Source organism: Chenopodium album, chromosome 8, assembly GCF_948465745.1.
Source record: "Chenopodium album chromosome 8, dcCheAlbu1.1, whole genome shotgun sequence".
Lineage (NCBI taxonomy): Eukaryota > Viridiplantae > Streptophyta > Magnoliopsida > Caryophyllales > Amaranthaceae > Chenopodium > Chenopodium album.
In genome coordinates, this window is record NC_137841.1 from 67907349 (window position 1) to 67931185 (window position 23837).

A 23837-nucleotide genomic window follows, 5' to 3' on the forward strand; every position below is an offset into this window, starting at 1 on the left:
TCCTGTTAGGGAACTCATCAACTAGTTCCAGAGTGGAACTCTTCTTCTACTAGTTTTAACTTTCCCTTTGATTTTCCTCGAGCCTTTATTAAACAAGTTTCTCTTCCACTTCCAAAGTCTATAAACCCGTTCTAATTTCAACACTTAAAAAATGATTATTAGATGAACTTTGCTATTTTGTGTTCATTATCATCAAAACCTTTAAGCTTCAACAGTGACCTTTGTGTCATGTTGGCTCTGATACCATGTTAAAGAAACATTTAAATCAAAAGCTTAATATTATGGTTGAGGCCTTGGAATATGTTTTATACTCTATCAATAACTACTTAAAAACTGTCCATATTAATACATACTTAGCAACATATTTTTTTACAAAGTTTCCTAACACAACACACAAGCAAAAGAGCAATACAACACGCGAGAATAAAAGAAATTTTTTCCGAGGACATCGAACGTCGTCGACCTCCTTCACTAGGCGTTGAAGGTGGTGGCAAAACCGGCGTAGAACTCGTGGGTGAAAGGTCAGAAGACAAATTATCGTGATCATCTGGAGGAGGAGTAACAGAGGCTGAAATAAGAACGGACGACGATACATTAAAGAAAGGATCAACACTATATCTCATTTCGCAGCTTGGCCCCTTAACTCTCCCCCCTAATCGGTCTTCACTCCCGCACAATTCGACCGTGTAATTTAAAGCATCCGTCAAACATTCCTTGCATTGTACCCTGCTTAGATCCGGTGTACATTGCACCAAAAAATAGAAGTCTTCTTCAACTGTATAATTCACGTACTTAATTGCAAAGTTACTCGATGATGAACTATTCATGGTTGCTTCATCGATTAGTGATTTGAGGTTTGACTTGATATCCATCTTGATAGGACGGTTGATGAACACGAATGAGTCGCAATACGTATAGTTTGGGGTGAGCTTCATTGTTGAGAAGGTCATGCGGTTTGCATAGCGTAACGTGCATTCCTGGTATGAAGGACAAGTATAATGGAAATTAAAATTAAAAGAAACCTTTATGTTTTTTTTTTTTTTTTTTTGGGGTTTATTGGAAATTAAAAGAAACCTTTATGTTATATATATGAAGTATTTATGTTGTTTTTTGTCAATACTGAGCTCAATTTGGATCCTTAAGGAATAAAGTGACTCATAAAACCTTTCTCGAGAAAATTTCACAACTAAAAGAATGTTACATGCAATTCAATACAGTACATAATTTTTTCTATAAGCAAAACGAGGCACATACTTATGTTAATTTTTTGCCCATTTCGAGCTCAATCTGGATCCTTAACTATCAAAATAACCCCTAAAATCTTAACGGAACATTTATCGGCACGCAAATCGAGAAAAAATAGATTGGGCAACAAGTTATTAGTAGTTTTGGGCTGCAATTTATTATTATTTTTTTTTAAAATGGTTACAATTTGCAAAATATAAACTTATACTTTAAATGGATGCATTTGATAATTTTTCCATAAAGTTTCAAAGAAACAAGGAGTATATAACTATATACTAGTATGTAAAATATGTTTTGAAATTGGTTTCTAACAAAGCGCTAGTGCAATATAATATGATCAATAATACATAGGAAATGGAAAGATGCATACAGTATATATATACATATGAACGAAAAAAGTCTATCATTACCTCATACATGGAAACACCATCTTTAGGTTGATAAATGCAACGATCTAAATCTAGAGTATTGTTGACGGCAAACTTGATACAACGGTGACATTTATCTAGGGATATATCATTCCGGCAGTCAAAAAGGGCATAGACTTTGTTAGCCTCATCAGCATCAGATCCGACCGTGACGTTGGAGAACATGCGCGAAGAAGAGAGGGCCGTGAGATTGGAAAATGCAAGTTCAAGGTTTACCCTAAAAGTACCATTACTTGAATAGGTGCCCTTATCATAGTCGCATTCAAAATTAAGGCTAGAAAACTCCTCAGTCTCTTGAGTAGTCGAAGAAACATAAGGCCAAAAAATGAAAATAAAGACGATACATAATATTATGCGTAAGTCATGAAAAGGTGACGAAATCATGGTTCGTATTTAATTTGAAAAGGCATAAAAAATTAAAAGTTGATGGTTCATGTATAATATTATCAGCTATTATGGTGCTAGTTAGCATCATATTTAACAAGTTAAGGATGTTGACCTTGTAAATTTAGGTACTATCAAATATAAAGATATTTGTAATTTTCTATTATATATTAGCTAATTCATTATTGTTTTGAAATGGGAGGAAAGTAATAGCTTAGATTCTATTCAAATATATTTGACCTAGGAAACATACCTCATTCCCTTCATCAGCAAAAACAATAATAAAATAATTCTAATTAAACTCCAATTATGACTTGATTCTTTAGTGCAAGAATGGTTATAACACTAATTAATTAGATTTGGCAAGATTATAATAGTCTCATGAATAATTCAACGTCCTCCTTTGAAAGTCTCCGAAGAAGAAACCAGGGTGTATACAACTCAAATTACATATCATAATCTTCCCTAAAATACATTATAATATTGTAGTATTAACATAAATGGAATATGCCTAATTAGTAATTAATTATGTTATTATTATATTCAACGGACCACACATATGCGATATATCCTGGCCGCCTGCCGTATTCCATTGCATGTTTCTTTATAGCTAAAGTTTAACTAGAGCACTCGCTGTATATTTGGTATCACTACTAGAATTAAGGCTGTTTCCGACGGAAAAAATCCCTCGAAAACATCCTGATTTCCGTCGGTAATGGTGTTTCCGACGGAATTCCGTCGAAAAGTGACGTCGTAAAAATGTTCGTAGGAAAATCGACCTTTTCCGACGAAAATTCCGTCGGAAACACTGTTCCGACGGAAATTCCGACGAAAATTTCCGTCGTCAGAGGTTTTTCAGTCCAAGAAAAGTCCGTCGGAAATTTCCGACGGAATTGCGTTCTGTCGGAAATTTCCGACGAAAATTCCGTCGGAAAACCCTTTAAAAAAAATAAAAAAAAAGATGCACCACCCCATACCACCACCAGCCCGCACCGCAATACCACCACCTCCACCGCAACAAATAAAACTAAAAAAACTCCTCAAATATTCCCCACAACCACCACCACCACCTCACGGCCTCACCTCCCCTTTAACCTCTCTACCAGCTCAAACCCCACACCACTACCACCGTTCACCACAAAAACAGAAATCTAAAATAAAATTAACCCAATAAAAAAAAACAACAACCACAACATATAGATCTAAAGTTAACCACCAAAACAACAACAATTAACCCAAAACAATGTCGAAACAAGTAGATCGAACCACAAAAATCAAAAGGATTCAAATAAATATACAATTATCTTCAAAAATTCATACACTAATATTACAATTACTTGAAAAATTAACCATAATCAGAAATTTATTAAAAAATACAACTAGATCTACAATCTAAACTAAACTAAAACAATATCTACAATACTTGAGCGTTTGATGATTCTCGCGACGGTGGTTGTGCAATTGGTTTTGTTGCGTGTTGCCGGTGTTATTGTGGTCGCCGTTGTTGTTGCACGGTTGTAATGGTGTCCGTTGTTGTTGGTAGTTGGTGATGGCGGTGGTGTTAGGAGAGAAGGGGAAAGAAGAGTGCGGAACTGCGGACAGAGAAGAGGCAAGAAGGAGAAGAAAAAAGAAGAGGAAAGAAGAAGAAGGAGAGAGAAAGAGGCAAATCAGAGGAAAGAAGGAGAGGAGAGAGAAAGAGAAGAGAGGAGAGAAGGAAGGAGAAGAGAAGGGCGGACAGGAGAGAGAAAGAGAGGAAAGAGAAGAGAGGGAAAAAAAGAAAAGGGGCGGAAGAGCTTTAGGGTTAGGGTTTGAAATTTTATTTTTTTTTAAAGTTATATATTCCGTCGGAAATTACTCTTTTCGACGGAATATTCCGTCGGAAAGTACTAATTTTTCGACGGAATTAAATTCCGTCGTAAATTTACGACGGATTTGCGACGGATTCTTTAGTTTCGTCGGAAACATACGACGGATCAAAAATCCGTCGAACATTTCGAATTTTCCGACGGAATTACGTGCCCGTCGGAACTAGTTCGTCGGAGATAGGCTGTTTTCTTGTAGTGTATACAAAATACATAGTACATTACTACATTTATATATAATAGTGTCCTTCATAATTTGGCCTACAAAATAATTAAATTAATTTAAAACTAAGTCATTACCATATTAAAAACCAAATTCAAATGGCAAGGAAAGTATAATGTCTCCTTCACTTTATTATTTATTATAATAGAACATAACTAGTAGTACTTATCGCTCCTAGCAATGATAATATGGAAGTTGAGGTATAGTCAGGGTTCTTACCTTAAAAAAACATTATGATAATTTATATCCGATTGACTCAACTCCTAGTTGGTGGTGCTAGAATCATGTTTCATAGTTCATACGTCGTCTTCCATACACTTTGATTCCTCTGTCCCTTATAATGTTATGATCAGTAGAAAGTTTCTTATGTCTTCCTTGCATTTTTTTACGAGGTCTTCATTGCGTAGTAAATATAATCCCAATTATAAGAAAATAAATCTTATTTGCATATATATGATCCTGTTTGTTTTTTTTAATTTTGTTTTTTTTTTTTCTTTGGATAGTACTCCGTAGTAAATATAATCCTAATTATAAGAAAATATTAGTGGCCAATAATAAGGTAAGGGGAGTATGTGCGAGTGTAAAGGATCTCTAACCGCCCCCCAAATAATAATTTCCTTTGGTAACTATTGGTAGGGTTCAAACCTCTGACTTTTAGAATTCAATGTAAGAACCTTATCAAATAAGCCAATCACTTTGTTGGCATAGGGGACCAAGTTGTGTATGTAGTTGTAGCAGCAATATAATGATATTTTTTACATTTTTCTTTATACTTTGTTCTTTATCCCTCCTTATATATATATATATATATATATATATATATACGGCAAAACGACATTGATGAGTCCTCAAATATACCATTTTCAGAGCGCAAACTAGGATGGTGCCACCGTCGTTGGTTGTTTCTTGCACAATCGACACAATTGTTTTAAGAAAATTGAACACGTTCAATATTAAATTATTATTACATTATTTATTAAAAAAACAAAGAATATCCTTACATTAAACAAAATTAAAAGATGATGAAAAAAAAAACAAAGTTTTTCATTATTGACATGAGATGTCGTTGAACTCCATCACCTATTCACCTGTCTTATCTACTCATAGGTGAAGCTTGGTACATCGATCAGGCTAATGGAGCATTCGAACAAGTTAAAAAGAGTCTCATTTTCTAATCTTGAACTGTAATTTAGATGAAATACTACAAGATGGGGGTGAATTGTATTGAGTTTGCTAGTCACTTTTTGTGGAATTAAAAGAAACTTAACGCAAGGAGAGAAATAGTGCAAGAGAGATTATACGAGGAAAACTTCCGAGGCCTAATAGGAAGTGAAAAACCTCGTCCCAAGAAATTTTGACTCAAAACATTCTACTAAAAAAGACCAACAACGACTCTGTTACAGCCTATGAGCTGAGGAACTTGAGCCTCTACGAAGTTCCTCAACGAACTCATACTCCCTACAACTATTCCCTCTAATAGTTGCAACTCGAGATCTTCCCTGATAGATCCCTCTTCTCACTTAAAGACTTCACTCAAAACCTTGTTCTTTGTCTACACCAATTTAAGATCTTTTGCAAACACATCTTAAGTAACACCACAAGTGCAATGCAAGAACCTATTAAGAGAATCATAGTAAGTGTAGACATGGTCTTCACCGGATGCGGAGTATAATTATGGTTAAACGACGACACATTAAAGAAAAGTTTATCTTCATATCTCATTTCACAACTTGGCCCCGTAATATGACCTCCTAATCGATGATCACTCGCACACGATTCAACCGTGAAATTTAAAGCATTCGTCAAACATTCCTTGCATTGTACCCTGCTTAGATCGGGTGTACACTGCACCAAAAAGTAGAAGTACCTATCCACTATACGAATCATAGGCTTAGATGCAAAGTAACTCGATGATTTACTTTCCTTGGTTGCTTCGTCGACTAGTGATTCGAGGGTTGACTTGATAGCCTCTTTGATATCACGGTTGGTATAATAGACTAAGTCGCAATTCGTATAGTTTGGGGTGAGCTCCATAGTCGAGAAGATCATGCGGTTTGCATAGCGCAACATGCATTCCTGGTTAAAAGAGAGCAAATGTAATGGAAATTCAAATTAATAGATTCATTATAAATTCAAATTTATCCTTAGAATGTTTAGTTGATTACTTTAATTTCTTCTTCCATATAATGTTTTCACCCTATTATTGGACTAGTAAAAGAAAAAAAAAAAAAAAAAAACCTACTGCATTGATTGTTAATAATGAAATAACATTTTTTGGATTTTTTGTCGGAAATAAAATAATAAAAAAACTCAAATTCTATGAAAAACTACCAAATATGTGGGTCTAAGGTATCATTTAATTACCTTTTGATTAGATAGTTTCTCACAGAATATGGGTTTTTTTAGGTAATTTCTTACAAAAAGTTTTTATATGTATTGTCATTCTATATAATTTAATATAAACATAATGGAAAGATGCATGAAGTACATACGTGAACGAGCATACTTTTCATTACCTCATAAAAGACAATGGCCTCTTTAGGTTGATCATTGCAAAGATCTAGAATACTCTTAATGGCGTCCTCAATGCAGCGGTGACATAAATCTAGAGAAATATCATTCCGGCAGTCATAAACGGCGTAGACTTTGTCAGCGGCGTCAGATCCGATCGTGATGTTGGAGAAGATGCGTGAAGAAGAGAGAGTAGTGAAATTGGAAAATGCAAGTTTAAGGTTTGAACTAAAAGTTCCATTACTAGTATAGGTGCCCTTGGTATCGTCGCATATGTAATCTTTTCTCACAATAAACTCTTTAGTCGCCTCAGTAGTCGAAGAAACACAATTAAGACAAAAAGTGAAAATAAGGAGGACACAACATGTTACGTGGAAGCCATGAAAAGGTGACGAAACCATAATTTGTGTTTATTTTTGGAAAGATGTACAAATTTAAAAGTCGTTGGTTTGTGTTTAATATTTGCAGCTCTTAGGGTGCTTAGCATCATATTTAACAAGCTAATAAGGATGTTGACCTTGTACATTTAGGTATCATCAAATTTTGCATAAAAAAAATATTTATATTATTAGCTATTTCATTATTGTTTAGAATAGTGGGAGAGAAGTAGCTTCGATTCAAATATCAGCAAAAACAGCGTACCACATTCCAATCATCAGCAAAAACAATACTAAAATTATCCCAACTAAACTCCAACTAGTACTTACTTGATTCTATAATGCAAGAATGATTATGACAATAATTTATTAGATTTTGCCAGATTATAAAAGTTTCATGAATAATTTTTAAACTCCACCCCAAGGAAAACAAAATTAGGGTGTGGACAGTACAACTCAATTCTATATCATAATAAACTCCCTAAAATAATTTGAAATATTGTACTCCGTAGTATGTATCAATATAGAATTTTTTTTTCTTTTTTTTTTGTTGGTAAGATGAAGAACCATAGTGAGCCGGCACCTCTCACGGATTTTGCTAGCCTAACTCCACAGTTCATCACTTATTAAATATTGTAGTATGTATTAATATAGATTTTTATATGTATTAATAATTTAATATAGATGGAATATTCAACGGATCACATGTAGCCGTATGCGATATACCCTGGCCTGCCGTATTCGATTATGTTTGTTTATAGCAAAATTTGAACAGAAGACTAACTGAATACTATTGGCTATGCATAATATTGAGGTCATTACAAAATTTAACCCATTCTAAAGGCAAAAAAGTATAATGTCTCCTTAACTTTCTCAATCGATCATTTTATATTTGTGATAAGAACATGGCTAGTAGTACTTATTATTGAATACGTACCGAAAATTTCTTCCGGTTATTCGTCGATAAAGAAAAAAACACATGTTTCAATCCACACTAGTAATGTCGGGAAATTGTGTTTAAAAAATATGCATACATAATACCACAAAAAATCATCATAAATTTATAATATAATTATGACTAGCTTTAATTCAATATAATTCACTCGCTATGAAAATTCGATTCATTTTGTATTTACATATGCATTTTTTAATGTGTATCTTTGACCGTTAATATCTTATTAATAAATAGATATCAGATAAAAAGTACAAAAATGATTTTATAGCGGTTTATATTGGTATAGTAATAACAATCATGGAACAATATTCTTTATAATTGTTTATGCTAATTTTTGCTAAGTGGGATTGAATATCAAAATCTAGGCTACGGATCAACTAAGCAAAATATAATGTAAGGCGAAAAGTTAAAAGCAAGCAAACAACACAAGGAATTGGTGACGCGGAAAACCCAAAGAAGGTAAAAACCGCGGGTAGAATGAGGATCTACCAAACTTTCACTATGCAGAAAATAATATCGGTTTACAAGTTTTTGGTATATGATGAATGCTATGAACTAATGCCATGCTCGTTGCTACTACGACCCTTATATAGATGGTTTGCTAGGTCACACCCTAGCCGTTGCAAGGAGATAAGATCGTGCCCATGATTTTAGGACGTTAGTTGAGGAGATTCCCTTTCTTCTGTTTTGAATTCTAACGGACTGGGATGACTGAAGTTTGGACTAAGTCTTAAGCTTATCTCTTCCCCAAGGAATAGGAGGCTGTTACTTGACTTGGTCTTCTACCGATGTTAATTGCTTCGTCGGTCTTATGGCTTCGTCGAGAGATGTCTTCGTCGTTGACCTTTGTTGACTGTCGTTGACTCGGTCTTGCATATTTTTACCCATAACAATTTGCCCCTAATTGCTAAAACGTGGACGACTACACACTTTTGGCAATTACTTAAAAAATAAAAATACAAAAAATGCAAGACAGAAATACAAAATGACAAAAAATATACACAAATCAGATAATAAAAAATTTTCAAATTATCTAGAGGGCGTTTTCGTCCTTTACCACGCACGTTCTTCAGAGCAGTTACTCAACTTCTCCCACTTCCTTACTCTAACCGTCAATTCACTCTTTATTAATCCTGCAACACGCTTTGCGCTTCCCCAAACTTCTACTCTCTTCTACTCTTTTCTCTTCAATTCCTCTTTTCCTTGTGAGGTTTTTCCGGCGGTTTGGTGGCAGCGTGCGGCGGCGATTTTGAACTTTCGGCATCTTCAATTTCCAGGTAATCCACTCTACTTTCTTTTGCATTAATCAATTTTAGGTGCAATGTCGAACAAAATTCCCAAAATTAGAACTAGGTTTTCTCTTCGCGTTGTTGAAAAACAAGGAACAATTGTTTCACAGCAGAATTCAAAGTCTCAGTCCAAGTCGTTGATGGCTCCAAATATGACGAGTGATTTCGTCAAGATGGCGGGTTTCCCCGGCACTACCTTTGCTTATATTCCGGGGCCCGGCCAGACGGTGGCGGATTGTCCCGAGGATTTCGTTGTTTTCTTTAGATATCCTTTCGCTGAAACGACGATTAAATTCCCTTTCCCATCCCTGGTTCGTTCTTTCCTTGAGGTTCTAGGCATTAGTCCTGGACAGTTAATGTCGTCTGGCTGGAGAATTTTGTGAGTGATAGTGGAATTGACCAAAGGTTGGGAGGATCCCTTTACTTTGGAAGATCTGACGGCAGGGTATGAGATAAAGATGGTGGAAAGTGGTTTCGTCAGTCTGTGCAAAAAAGGAGATCGGTTGGTTTTGAATACTGATGTGAATGACAGGGGTTGAAAGAAGTGGTTCCTGTTTGTAAAAAGGGTGTCGTTGGGTAACGACGGTTTATGGTTGACGGAAGGATGGCCGACAAAGGGTAAGTTTTTCTATGGTATTCGTATTCTCATGGTTTGACTTTAGCTAAAATGGTTTGATTCTTTTTTCCCATAATGCAGAGTTGGACTTAGGCTTTCTCGAGTCGTCGGAGACCTCTTCGTCGAAGGTAAAAGAGTTTCTCGCCATCTATCTTTCAGCAAGGACGTTTGTACGAAAGAAGAAGGCGACGGGTGATCAAGCGGGGCAAGAACAGAGAACTCCATTGAGCACACCTAACCAAGCAGAAGATTCCGAAGAAACAATGTCGACTCGTAAGTAGTTGTTTGATTTCGTTGCGTCGTCATTATGTCATTGCTTTATAATTAACAGTTTCTAATGCTTTGTCAGAATCGGCCGCTCAAGGCACTCGTCGAGGTCGAAGCTTAACTCAGCAAGAGGCTGACTTGCGAATGAGGAGGAAGCGAGGGTTGGCGTCTCGAGAACAGCAGCCGGCGCCTGTGGCCGAGAAGGTGGAGCCTGTCCTGACTCCGCCACTTGAGAGGACAGTTGATGAGTCGGGAACTATTACGCTGTCGGCGACCCCTCCACGCAAGCAGCAGAAGACTAACGACGAGCCCCCATCTCCTGATATCTTGATGCGCTTTCCAGCCAACTTCCTGGATCGCCGCAAAGATGATCAACATTCTTTGTTTCCTGCCCTGAATCAACTACTGTTTCCTAAGTCTAGGGAGATGTTAGCCGGATCGTTTGTTCTGGACATCGCATCTGAAGCGGCTTCGGTTCACTTATACGTAAGTTTTTATTTTGGTTTCGTTTTTACTTGTCAATTTGTTGTCTTTAAGGCTTGTAATTGGGGATGTGTTTGGCCAGTGTCTGCAAAATTCTTTGGTGCTGAGGGACAGGGTGATCGGGCTGGCTAAGGAAATGCAAAGGTTGGATGGTGCAGCCAAGAACAGTGAGGCTCAGCGCAAAACTGCAGTCAATGTGTTTCAGATGACCAAGAAGGATCTGGACGAGACAAAGAAGAAGGTGGATGATCTGGAGAAGCAGCTACAAGACCAATCAAAGACGATGGAGAAGGAAACTCAGAAACTCAAGGATCAGCTGAAGGAACAAGCTAAGCATTTGGAGGATAAGGTGGGGGTCATTGCTGCCAAGGACGAGGCTTTGTCGAAGGTCCAGGACGAGTTGGCATCGACCCAGAAGAAGTTGGACGACGCTCTGGACGACTATGCCGAATTGGATATCAAGGTGAGGGCGAAGCTGATGAAGCAGTTTTTGAATGGAAAGGCTACAGAATGGCGTCCTCAAGAGGTGATCGACCGTTTCCTTGCAAACGGCGGGACGCTTGACGAGCTGGAAGAGGACGCTGCAGTGGCGTCGACCGCGGATTCAGGTCCGGGTCCTTCCGTTACTATTGCTTCGTCGGTCGCTGCAGTTGATGTTCAATCTGTCGAGGATCAGCCTGTGATTGCCGACGCCCAACTGTCTGTTATTGAAGATCAGCCTACTACTGTTGTCGACCAACTCGTCGACGGTGCTAAGGAGCCGCGGGTTGAAGTTGTTGATGACAATGTCCGGGCTAATGAAGTTTTCAAGGAGGTCGTCGACGGGCTTGCTGCTGATGAGGCCGACGCTTGAAGGTCGTCGTTTGTGACGGTTTGAACTTTGCTTTGTGTGTTTTTAGACAATGTTTTACTTTTGCTTCAAGAACTTGTATTTTGATTTGGTAACTTATATCTTTTGTTCCACTTGGGGGCAAGTGGTTCCTTTGACAATTTGCTTTTGTTTTATAGGCTAAGTATTCCTTCGCTTTTGCTCAAGTTGTTATCTGTGGACGTAAGGCAGAAAGTATTTAAAGATTGTTTGCCAAAAATGATCAGTCAGTAAGTAGTAAAACTTGTTTACTAAAAATGAGAAATCAATAAGTAAGATGAAAAAAGGCTTTGAAAAACAAAACTTTTTTATTAACTTTTTAAGACAACACGTCTAACTAATAATTGACGTTCTTAAATACAGATGTGTGGCTACTCAATATGCCTCGTTGAAGACTTTGTGATTTTAGGCCTATCGTTGCTTTGTTTGCCAATGCCCCTTGCGTCCCAGCGTCGACGCTGAACCCTGAAGACTAGTTCTTGGCTCAGGTATCGGGTGTTTGGCGTCAGACGCTAAGGTCAAATGTTGCCCTGGGCTTCGTCGTGCTTTCGATTGTCGATTGTACAAACGCTTTGCTCGCTTTGTGAGGGATGCTAGTGTATCTGTCGTTCGTCGTCGTTCTTTTCCTTAGTGGAACGTCCCGTCGGCTGTTTGTACTGCAAAACAAACGTGGTTAAAGCACCGTTGGCCGTTGGCACGGCCAACGGCCCTCCGATGCTTAAGTCAGTACACTTAGTCGTAAATAAAAACTCCGAATGAATGGAGTAAGCAGAGTGTTTTAAATTTGAACATTACCGTTTTGTCGACGAACACTTTCGACTGTCTGTCTAAAAGAAGTATTTTCTGAGATGGGTTGCGTTCCAACTTCGTGGAACGGGGTTACCTTGCTGGTCAGTTAACCGATATGCACCGTTGCCGATGACTTGAGTAATTTCATATGGTCCTTCCCATGGGGGAGCAAGCTTTCCGTCGGCCGGATTCTTTGTATTCTGGAATGCTTTCCTTAGTACCCAGTCTCCTAATTGAAACGTTTTGGCCTTGGCGTTTTTGTTGAAGCTTTTAGCGACGATTTGCTGTTGTGCCGCCATTCTGATTAGCGCTGTTTCTCTTAATTCTTCGACTGCGTCTAGATTATCTTCCATTTCCTCTTGATTCCTCTCCTCTGTCATGAGTCCGAACCTTGACGTTGGGAAGTCAGCCTCGACTGGCAGAACGGCTTCGCATCCATAGACAAGGGAGAAGGGCGTCTGCCCCGTCACTTCTCTCGGCGTCGTCCAGTTGGCCCATAGGACTGCTGGGAGCTCGTCAGCCCACTTGCCTTTTGCTGCCTTTAGCCTTTTCTTAATGGCTTCCATGACGACTTTATTGCTGGACTCAGCTTGTCCATTGGCTTGTGGGTATCTTGGCGTCGACGTCCTCAATTCTATGCAAAATTTCTGCAAAAAGGAACGAGTTTTGTCGCTAATAAACTGTGACCCATTGTCACAGACGATCACCGATGGAATTCCAAACCTGCATATAATGTTAGTCCATATGAACGTAATAACTTCTTTGTCTGTCACCTGTTTCAAAGCAATTGCTTCAATCCATTTAGAAAAATAGTCGGTTAGTGCTAACATATATACTCTTTGACCTGGCGCCGCGGGTAGCTTCCTGACGATGTCCATTCCCCACCTCATGAAGGGCCATGGAGACAATGTCTGGTGGAGAGGCTCCGACGGCTTATGGACGGTGTTGGCGAATCGCTGGCAGCTGTCGCATTTGGTCACGTACTGTATTGCGTCTTCATGAAGCGTTGGCCAAAAATATCCTTGTCGTTTTGCAATTTTGGCTAGTCTTCTCCCTCCGACATGACTGCTACATACTCCATCATGCAAATGGCTGAGGATGGACTGTTGCTCGTTCTTTTGGATGCATCTTTGGGATAACCCCGACGCTGATTTGTGGAATAGGACTCCGTCAATGATGTGGTATCGGGAGGCTTTGTATTTTAGTTTTCGTGATTCTGCTTTGTCACTGGGTAGGATATCTTTGGTCAAGTAGTCTATGATAGGTTTGGTCCAGTCGTCGTCGTTGTTAACGTCATCGACTGGTAGGATTTCTTTAAAGGATACGGATGGTTTTTGTAAATGGACTAAGGGGATATTTGTGAAGGTGGTCTTTTTGAGGGCGGAGGCTAGGTTTGCTAATGCGTCGGCTTGGGCGTTTTGGTCTCTTGGAATTTGAGAGATGGTAAAAGGATCAAAGTGTTTGGATTTTTCTTTGGCTATGTCGAGGTATGCTGACATTTTGGAGTCTTTTGCTGCGAAGTCACCTGTTATTTGGCTAACGATGAGGAGAGAGTCGTTGTACACATCCAATGATGTTGCGCCTAAGTCTTTAGCGACGGTCATTCCTGCAATCAAAGCTTCATATTCTGCTTCATTGTTAGTTGCTTTAAAATCACAAGATACAGACCTTACTATCATGTCCCCTTGTGGCGACTTTAGCACCATTCCCAGGCCTGCTCCTCGTTGGTTGGATGAACCGTCGACGAATAGGATCCATTTTCCCTTGCCTTGGATGCTATTTATTTCTTCCAGCTCTTTGTCGGCTATAACCTGTAAGTCGGGGCTGAAGTCAGCCACAAAATCTGCGAGAGCTTGGGACTTAATTGCTTTTCTGGGTTGGTATTCGATGTCCATCGTGCTCAACGAGATGCTCCACTTACCCGAACGCCCTGTCAGGTCTTGTTTTCTTAAGACAGACTTAAGCGGATAGTTAGTCATCACCACTACGTGGTGGGTTTCAAAATAATGCCTTAGCTTTTTAACAGCAGTAATTAAAGCGAGGGCTAACTTTTCTAGGGAAGTGTATCTTACCTCGGCTGGGAGCAAGGTTTTACTTACATAGTAAACCGGAAGCTGCCCAGCTTCGTCATCTTCTCTTGTCAGGACTGCGCTGACGGCTTTAGCACTGACGGCAATATAGAGCTGCAAAGGCTCGTTAGTCTTGGGTTTCGACAGGAGGGGTGGCGTCATTAAGTATTTTTTCAAATCTTTGCAGAGCTTTCTCATGATCGTCAGTCCATTCAAAACCTTTATTTTTTCTTAAAACTTTGTAAAATAAATGACATTTGTCTGACGATCGGGAGATGAAGCGATTTAATGCTGCCACTCGTCCTGTCAATTTCTGGGTTTCTTTAACATTTCGGGGGGATTGAATATTTATTAGGGCTCTGATTTGGTCAGGGCTGGCTTCAATTCCCCTTTGTGTTACTACATAGCCCAAAAATTTTCCAGCGGATACTCCAAATGAACATTTAGTAGGGTTAAGTTTCATACCATACTTTCGCAATACCTCAAAGGTCCGCCTGAGGTGATCGACGTGATCCTTCGACTTTTTAGATTTCACCAGCATATCGTCGATGTACACCTCCATCGTCTCTCCTAGCTGGTCCTTGAACATCTTATTGACGAGTCTTTGGTACGTCGAACCTGCATTTTTTAGTCCAAACGACATAACTTTATAACAATATATACCTTTGTCCGTCATGAATGTCGTCTTCTCCTGATCGTCGGGATGCATTAGGATCTGGTTGTATCCGGAGTAGGCGTCCATGAATGTTAAGAGCTCGTGACCTGCCGTAGCATCTACCATGGCGTCGATGTGCGGGAGCGGGAACGGATCTTTAGGGCATGCTTTATTGAGATCGGTGAAATCGATGCATACTCTCCACTTGCCATTCTTTTTACTGACGACGACAACATTTGCGAGCCAATCTGGATACTTGACTTCTCTTATTTTTCCTGTGTCGATCAGTTCCTGCACTTCGTCGTTGATGATTTTATTCCTTTCCGGAGCGAACTTCCGACGCTTTTGCTTGACGGGCTTATGATTTGGGTCGACGTTCAGCTTATGCGAGATGATGCTCGGGTCTATGCCGGTCATGTCCTTATGCGACCAAGCGAAACAGTATTTTTTCTCTTGGAGAAAGGCTAATATGTTGTTTTTGAGTTCAGGTGTTAGGTTGGCTCCGACACGAACGGTTTGATCAGGTTTTTCAGGGTCTAAAGGTATTTCGTCGATTTTGAGGTCGTTGGGATTGTCTGGTGTCGGGCCATGCTGTAATTGCTATGCGGTTCTCATGGTTGGTTTAAGGGTTGTTTTGTAGCGGTGTTTTGCTTCGCGGGGTTCCCCTTTAATTTCTTGGACTCCCCATGGGGTAGGAAATTTGATTGATTGGTGGTAGGTGGAAGGAATGGCTTTCAATCGGTGAATCCAGGGTCGTCCTAATATGGCGTTATAGGCTGATGGGCAGTCGACGATGTTGAATTTGGTTTGAGGGTTTAGGCCTCCTGCATAGGTTGGAAGGGTTATATCTCCGAGAGTTGACATGCTTTCTCCACTGAAACCAACCAGAGTTGTTGACCTTCTGATGATGTCGCTATCCTTTAGCCCCATATCTTCCATGGCCCTTCTAAACAGGACATTTGCGGAGCTTCCTCCGTCGACCAGCACCCTTCGAAGCAGACAATTCCCGACGACCAAAGAAATTACCAAAGAGTCTTCATGCTCCCTGTTGATGTTGTTGACGTCGTCATCATCGAAAGTAATTGACATTGCTTCTAGCTTCTTTTCCAGGGGGTCTCTGATCTCGTCTAGGACATCTGCATTTTCTATTGTCGACTTTGCGATCCTTTTTGCTGCAGAGTAGGTTAGTCCACAAATATCGGAACCACTAGTGATAACATTAACTATTACCTTAGGTACAGAGCGCTTGGGAGGTCCGGCTGTCGTCGTCTTTTCTGGCTCACGGCGACCTGCATCATTGCTTTTCTTTTTCCCTAGCAGATGCTTGAGGTTACCTCTCTTCAACTAGAAGGCGACTTCTCTCCGCAAGGCATAGCAGTCTTCCGTTTTATGGCCATGATCGCTGTGGAACTCGTACCATTTGCTCATATCTTTCTCTGATTCTGGCTTGTTACTCTTTGACGGCCAACACACTTTGTTTCCCAAGGGCTCCAATTCTTTTACTACCGCTACGATGTTCACTTCGAAGCCATACTCCGATATCTCGGGGTATTGGGGGGGCGTCGAGGATATCTTCTACCTGCACAGGATTAACAGAACGTGATCTACCTATCGCCTCGTAAGGCTGATGTCGCCACGATCCTCTAGGGTTGCTAGCGACTTTCCGATCGGACGAACTTCTGGAACTTGGATGGGAACTGCGATTGGCGATATCTTCGTTGAAGCGCATTTGAGCCACGACTCTGGTCCGGACTTCTTCGAACGTTGAACATGGATATTTGATCATATCTTTATACAGATCCGAGTCTGTATGCAGTCCGCGGAGGAAGGCTTCAATGGCAGTCCTGTTGTCGACATTCTTGATTGAGACTTTCTCTTTGTTGAATCGGGACCAATAAGCTCTGATGGTCTCCTTAGGACCCTGGACGATCCGATACAGATCGCTTGTCTGCTTGTCGAACTGTCTGCTATTTCAAAATGGGAATAGAATTTGTTAACCAACATAGCAAAACTAGTTATACTACCTGGTTCAAGTTTGCCGAGCCACTTGAGGGCAGGGCCTGTCAGCGTCGCACCAAACGACTTGCACATGCATGCTTCCCAGCACTCGAACGGGATCGAAGCTTGCCACATTCGCTGCTTGTAGTACTCGACATGCTGCTCTTGACAGGTCGTTCCATCATACAGCGACGTAAACGTCGGGAGCGACAATCTTCTGGGAATCCGGGCTAGGGCCAACTCGTCGCAGAAAGGGGTAGCTGCGAATCCATCTGGAGCTTCTCGCTGGACGGGGATCGGCACGCCGGGCATCTTTTTCATCATTGACAAGACCCTAGAGTTCTGCTTTTCTAAGGCAACCAGCCTTTGGAGTAGGATTTCCGTCCGATCGGGCTGCGGGTTACCTTGATCGTCGCCTGGAGTCCGAATGGATCCTTGCCCAGCATTCCTAACAGGGGGGTCCACGTCCATTTCTTCGCCACTAGATTCGGTATCAGTATCATGGGGGGACTCAATGATATCGAACGACGGCATTCTGGGAATCAGGTCTAGCTGCCTTGGCCGGCGACGACGATTGCTTTGGGTGGATTCCAATTGCTGACGGAGAGCGGCTGCATCGGAGTCTGACGCTTCTTTTTCCTTGCTGAGACGCTCATTAGATTCCCTAGCTACTTCGAGATTGGCTTGAACTTTCTCATAGGCAGCTTTTAGCTGTTCTGGGGTCATTTCGTCGGCGGACATGTTGAAGGCTTGGTGAGAAATTTTTAGATTTTACCTAGTTGTAGCCCCACGGTGGGCGCCAAATTGTTTATGCTAATTTTTGCTAAGTGGGATTGAATATCAAAATCTAGGCTACGGATCAACTAAGAAAAATATAATGTAAGGCGAAAAGTAAAAAGCAAGCAAACGACACAAGGAATTGGTGACGCGGAAAACCCAAAGAAGGTAAAAACCGCGGGTAGAATGAGGATCTACCAAACTTTCACTATGCAGAAAATAATATCGGTTTACAAGTTTTTGGTATATGATGAATGCTATGAACTGATGCCATGCTCGTTGCTACTACGACCCTTATATAGATGGTTTGCTAGGTCACACCCTAGCCGTTGCAAGGAGATAAGATCGTGCCCATGATTTTAGGACGTTAGTTGAGGAGATTCCCTTTCTTCTGTTTTGAATTCTAACGGACTGGGATGGCTGAAGTTTGGACTAAGTCTTAAGCTTATCTCTTCCCCAAGGAATAGGAGGCTGTTACTTGACTTGGTCTTCTACCGATGTTAATTGCTTCGTCGATCTTATGGCTTCGTCGAGAGATGTCTTCGTCGTTGACCTTTGTTGACTCGGTCTTGCATATTTTTATCCATAACAATAATACACAATAATATTACAACATTACATGATTAATAAAACAATTAAAAAGAGTAAAACAAAGCTTTTTATTGGGGTTAACTCATTAGTAGTCCTTGATTGTGGTGACAAATTAGGAATGGAAGCCATGGGTGTAATTGAAAGGTTTGACGATGATAGATTGAAGAAAGGTACAATATCATATCTCATTTGGCAGCTTGGCACATTAGATACGCTTAGTAACTGGCTATCATTCGCGCAATTAAGCGTATAGTTCAAGACATTTGTTAGACACATCTTACATTGATCTCTACTAATATCAGGAGTACATTGCACCAAACAATATACCTTCTGATATTCAAAGTAGCTCCCTTCCCCGGTGGCAAAGTACCGCGATGAATTTTTTGATGTGGCTTCTTCTATCAACCCTTTGAAGATCGGCTCAATCGTCCGATTCAGCAATCCTCCGTCATTGGCCATAGTAACCCCAACCCCACATATAGTTTGAGGGGGCGTTAGCTCCATCATGGCAACTATCGAACGGTTTGCATACCGCAACATGCACTCCTACAATAAAAATAATAAAATCGCTTTAAATTAATGAGACCGTCACAAAAAATAACACAGTTAGGACTGTCATATATGTTGTAAACCCTATATATATGGATCACTGGTATACTGTCCGATTACAGAGTTTCACAATCTAACAAATTACATAAGTCATTATACATGCAATCCACATCATTAGAAAAAAGTTATATAATTATAGATATTAATTTTATAGAATGTACATTGACATGCATGTAAATCAACTAATGTTGCGATTAAAATAGAATGAATGAAAAAAAAAATCGTTTTATATATATTACATACCGCATATATAGCTATGGCCTTTTTCGAAGGGCAACTCTGCAACAACTCTATTCCGGCATCTTCAACGCAATCCTGGCATGTTCGGAGTGTGAGGTCAAGCCGACAGTCATATAAGGCATAAACTTTGTTTGTGGCATCCTCATCCGAGCCTGAAGTGAAATTGGAGAAAGTATTGAAAGCGGCGAGGGAGCTAAGATTAGCAAAGGTATGTAAGAGATTTGAATAGTAGGGACTATTTTTACTATAGTTTCCCTTTGAGTATTCACAGGTTGAGCTTAAGAAAAGAGGGTTCACTTGAGCCGTTGTGAGTCTTATTATTTGGGAAAGTGTTATGGAGAACAAAAGGAGTAGGATGAAGATTATTTTCCATGTCATATGAACTTAATTATGTCATGAAATTTTACAGGCTAATAGAAGCATAGAACTTGTGAAATTTTATAACTTAAGAAAGTTTTTTTTTCGGAATCTACCTAGTGAAATGGTTTTGTACCAAAATTTATTAAACCTAGAAAAATTTATAAACCTTACCTTGTCACTTTTATAATTATAACAATAATAAGTACTCTGTAGTAGTACATACTTCCTCTATTCCTACTTATAAAACCTGAAAATAACCAAGTATTATATGTAGTTAAAATCCATGGTTACAAACTGATCAATAAGCATGAACTTTCATATCTTGATAATATTTTGTAACCGAAAAGATGAACTTTTTTAGAGAAAAATGCAGCTTATGCCATGCCGTCCATGCATGCGTCGTGTCAAGTTTGTATATGTTTCCCTCACTCAAAACTTCCCCGGATTCCCCTCCCTTTTTGAGGGGTGACATATTTGGAAATATATCCTGCATGACTCATGAATATGATCAACTATTTAACTTTATCCTTTAAGATGACTCTTTGAATTAGGCCGCCATGTTTGAATGGGATCATCACATAATCAAGGAGTAGTAGTATCCGGGTCCATAAACAACACCTTAAGGAGGTTCCAAATAAAATCAAGGAAATTTTGTGACCTTTTTAAGTAGACCTAGCCTTTTTGTGACAAAGGCCCTTTTATGAAAAGAGTGGCACAAAAGGTTCTTATATCATGTTTAGGTTGTGAGGAAGGTCCTTTGATTATTTTTTGGCGTTGACTTTTTTATTTTCAGGCCTAAAAAAGTCACATCTAAGTTCCCTTTTTTCTCCTTCCTCTTTTCCCTCGTTTTTCGCTTTTCCCCCTATTAAACCCTAAATTTTGAAAACAATTTACACTAAAACTTCAATTGTAATCCCATTAATTAAAATTGAAGGCTATTCAAAGTAATTCAAGACTAATCCTCCCCACAATGAGAGAAAATAGGAAAAAAAAAAAAAGGGGAACTTAATAAGTCACGTGCTTTACACATGGCCTTTTTTTTACTGGAAAATAAAAAAGTCTACGCCGAAAAATAGTCAAAGGACCCTTCTCACAACCCAAACATAATATAAGGACCTTTTGTGCCACTTTTTTTTTTTTATAAAAGGGTCTTTGTTACAAAAAGGTCTACTTAAAAGGACCTACCTTCTTCACAAATTTTCCTAAAATCAATTGGTGATAATAGTTATAATTCCCCTACCTTATAAAGTAGCCAAGAATACGTCCGTACTTATATGATCAAACAATGAAGCACTTAGATCAGTTGTCAACTCATGCTTATTAATTATTGCACGATCAAATATTAATACATTTGTATTATGATTTAACTATAGTCCTGTGACCTGAGTATGTAATGCTCTAAAAATTATGTTTATATCATTCATAAATGAAGGAGAAATATATGTAGGGTTTTATATTGTATTAGGTCAGGTTGAATTAGGTATTGGAAAAATTGTCACCAATAATTCTAACTTTGTTCTATCCGCCAATATTAATCCCAAGTTCAGTTTATTCCCTATCACTCTCAACTTTGCACCCTGTTAATTTTTTATCACCCCCAAAATGACTTGAAACCTGTTGAAGAGCTAAACATTGATGACTTGGGATTACTTTTACACATGTCTCAACCTGGTTGGTTAAAAAGTAAAAAAAAAATAAAAAAAAATAAAAAAAAAAATCCCCAACCCTTCCTCAGCCTTAGCATCGACCACAACCACCAACCTCCCTTCCTTAAGCCCCAGCCATCTCAGTTCCTCCCTAACCCCACTCTTAAAACCACCAGGGTGGTTGGAATTTGACGGACAAGGCAACAAGGCGGTCAGAATTTGACGGAGAAGGCCCAAGGTGGTCGGAATTCAACGAGGAAAGGAAGGGGAGTTGGAATCTGGCGTGGAAGAACCCTTACCTTCGATCTCCGGCACCAACGTAAAAGGATTAGTGTTGGTGGTTGAAATTGGGCTGGTGTTGTTGGTGGAGTTGCGAGCTGGTGTTGTTGGTGAAGTAGCGAGCTGATGTTGTTGGTGGAGTTGCGAGCTGGGTTTTGTTGAACGTGCGAATTGTGGTGGTAGGCGTTTACGAAATTGTGGCTTATGGCGGGTGGGGAATTGAGGTAGCTAGTGGCTGTTTGCAAATTGAGGTGGCTGGTGGCGAACAGAGGTGGTGGTGGCTGTTGTGTTGCGCTGCTTTAGAGGGGAGAGGGAGGGTTATAAAAGGTTTTAAGGGGAAAGGGGAGGCTGGTCGGGGCACCGCCTGCAACGGAGTAGGGGATGGGTGTCTGGTGGCGGTTGACGCTCGAGGAGAGGGCAGGCACATGCTGAGGTAGGGATAGAATTTTAATTTTTAAATTTTTTTTTTTTTTCAAACCTATCACTTATTGACACGTGTTTGGTAACCTCCTACATCATTTTGGATGACCGGTTGGGGGTGATAAAAATTAATAGTGAACAAAGTTGGGAGTAATAGGGAATAAACTAAAATTGGGATTAATATCGGCAGATGGAAAAAAGTTGGATTTAATGGTAGCAATTTTTCCTTAGGTATTTTGCTGCCAATCACCTATATAATTATATTATCGAGGGAATTATATATTGAATATTGATAGACACTATATATATGTATGTATTGAATATTGATGGACACTTTGTCACTTATAATTACAAAAATGTGTAAGTATTATCTTTGATTGAAAATAAATTTTATGATAAGATATTTCCATTAAAAACTCTAAATGAAATTAACAAACAAATTGATTCAGGAAAATGATAATGTTCCATATCATATATACAAATGATATATATATGCAAACTTTAGAGTTGTATAAATTGAACTATAACAGCCTGATTACTCATCGACTCATCGTATCAAACATTAAACACACCAACATGTATCATAACCGAATTATATTAGTCTGTGCGTTGCAAGATTTAAATATGTATCTAGTATTGTTACATTACACTAAACAAAAGAAAAAAGATGACAAAAACAAAGGTTTTTATTGAAATCAAACGACATCCGTCACCAGTCTTTATTTGCGGTGACAAATTTGGAGGAGCTCCGGGGGGAACTGAAAGGCTTGACGAAACATCATAGAAAGGCTCAATACCATATCTCATTTGGCAGTTCGGGTCATTGTGAAGGCTTGTCAATTGGCTACCATTCGCGCATTTAAGCGTATAAGTTAAGGCATCCATTAGGCACTCCTTACATTGCTCTTTACTAATATCAGGAGTGCATTGCACTAAACAATATATCTTCTGATACTCAAAATAACTCCCTTCTCCTACTCCAAAATAGCGCGATGAATTTTCTGATGTGGCTTCTTCTATCAACCTTTTGAAGATTGGCTCAATTGTCCGATTCAACATGCCTTCATCGGACAACTTTACTAGTCCACAGTCAATATATTTAGGCGTGATCTCCATCATTCCAAAAATCGGACGGTTAGCATAGCGTAACATGCATTCCTGCCATAAAGAACGATTAGAGTAGCCAAATTCTAGTGTAAGATGATCATGTACATGGAATAAAATGGTCGTGGTAAACTTCTTGTATAATATATAGTCTACAACATCCTATATATATATATATATATATATATATATATATATATATATATATATATATATATATATATATATATATATATATATATATATAATAAATGTAGAATGTCTATATTATGATACTTTAGTCCAAGTTATCCATCTCCAATTAATACTATTATTATTATATCACTTAGCTTAATTAATTAAGAAAGTTCTGGGCACCTAATTGTTTAGTTATTAGATACATCACTATATGATAGATGTACGTAGTATGAGTGTATGACATACCTCATATATAGTTATGGCCTCTTTTGTGGAGCACATTTGTAAGAGATTATTCGTGGCATCCTTGACACATTCATGGCATGTTTTGAGTGTAAGGTCATCACGGCAATCATACAAAGCATAGACTTTGTTTGTGGCATCTTCGTGTGTGCCTGCAATGAAGGTTGAGAAGGTATTGGAAGAGGATAAGGAGGTTAGCTTAGAGAAGGCATTCAAGAGATTAGAGTAATAATCACTTATTTCCGTGTAGTTTCCCTTTGTGTAGTCGCAGTTCCAGCCCAAGTTGTTAGGGCTGTCCTGGCTTGTTGTGGGAGTAACGAGGGTGAGCGTTGTGATGAAGAAGAGAAGAAGGAACATTGTTTTCCTAGCCAT

The 23837-nt window shown here is 39.3% G+C and overlaps 1 protein-coding gene across 1 annotated transcript; it reads right to left on the reverse strand.

Annotated features, from left to right (window-relative positions):
• Positions 1 to 18241: 18241 nt before the first annotated feature.
• LOC145555391 (cysteine-rich receptor-like protein kinase 26) lies at positions 18242 to 23837 on the reverse strand. Its single transcript, XM_081617136.1, has 6 exons — positions 23469 to 23837; positions 22655 to 23099; positions 19768 to 19843; positions 19240 to 19429; positions 18715 to 18933; positions 18242 to 18364 (listed from the first exon to the last, which is right to left on the reverse strand). Exons 1-6 carry the CDS (start codon positions 23835 to 23837, stop codon positions 18242 to 18244), a joined length of 1422 nt encoding a protein of 473 aa, XP_081473262.1.

What these genes read in the sequence shown, in the direction of transcription:
- LOC145555391 (XM_081617136.1), bottom strand. Translation starts at nt 23,837, where the DNA reads ATGGCTAGGAAAACAATGTTCCTTCTTCTCTTCTTCATCACAACGCTC. An exon ending in ATAATTATAAAAGTGACAAG is followed by an intron (nt 19,430 to 19,767) that starts GTAAGGTTTATA and finishes TGCTAATCTTAG; the next exon opens with CTCCCTCGCCGCTTTCAATA. An exon ending in GCTACTTTGAATATCAGAAG is followed by an intron (nt 18,365 to 18,714) that starts GTATATTGTTTG and finishes AAAATATGCAAG; the next exon opens with ACCGAGTCAACAAAGGTCAA.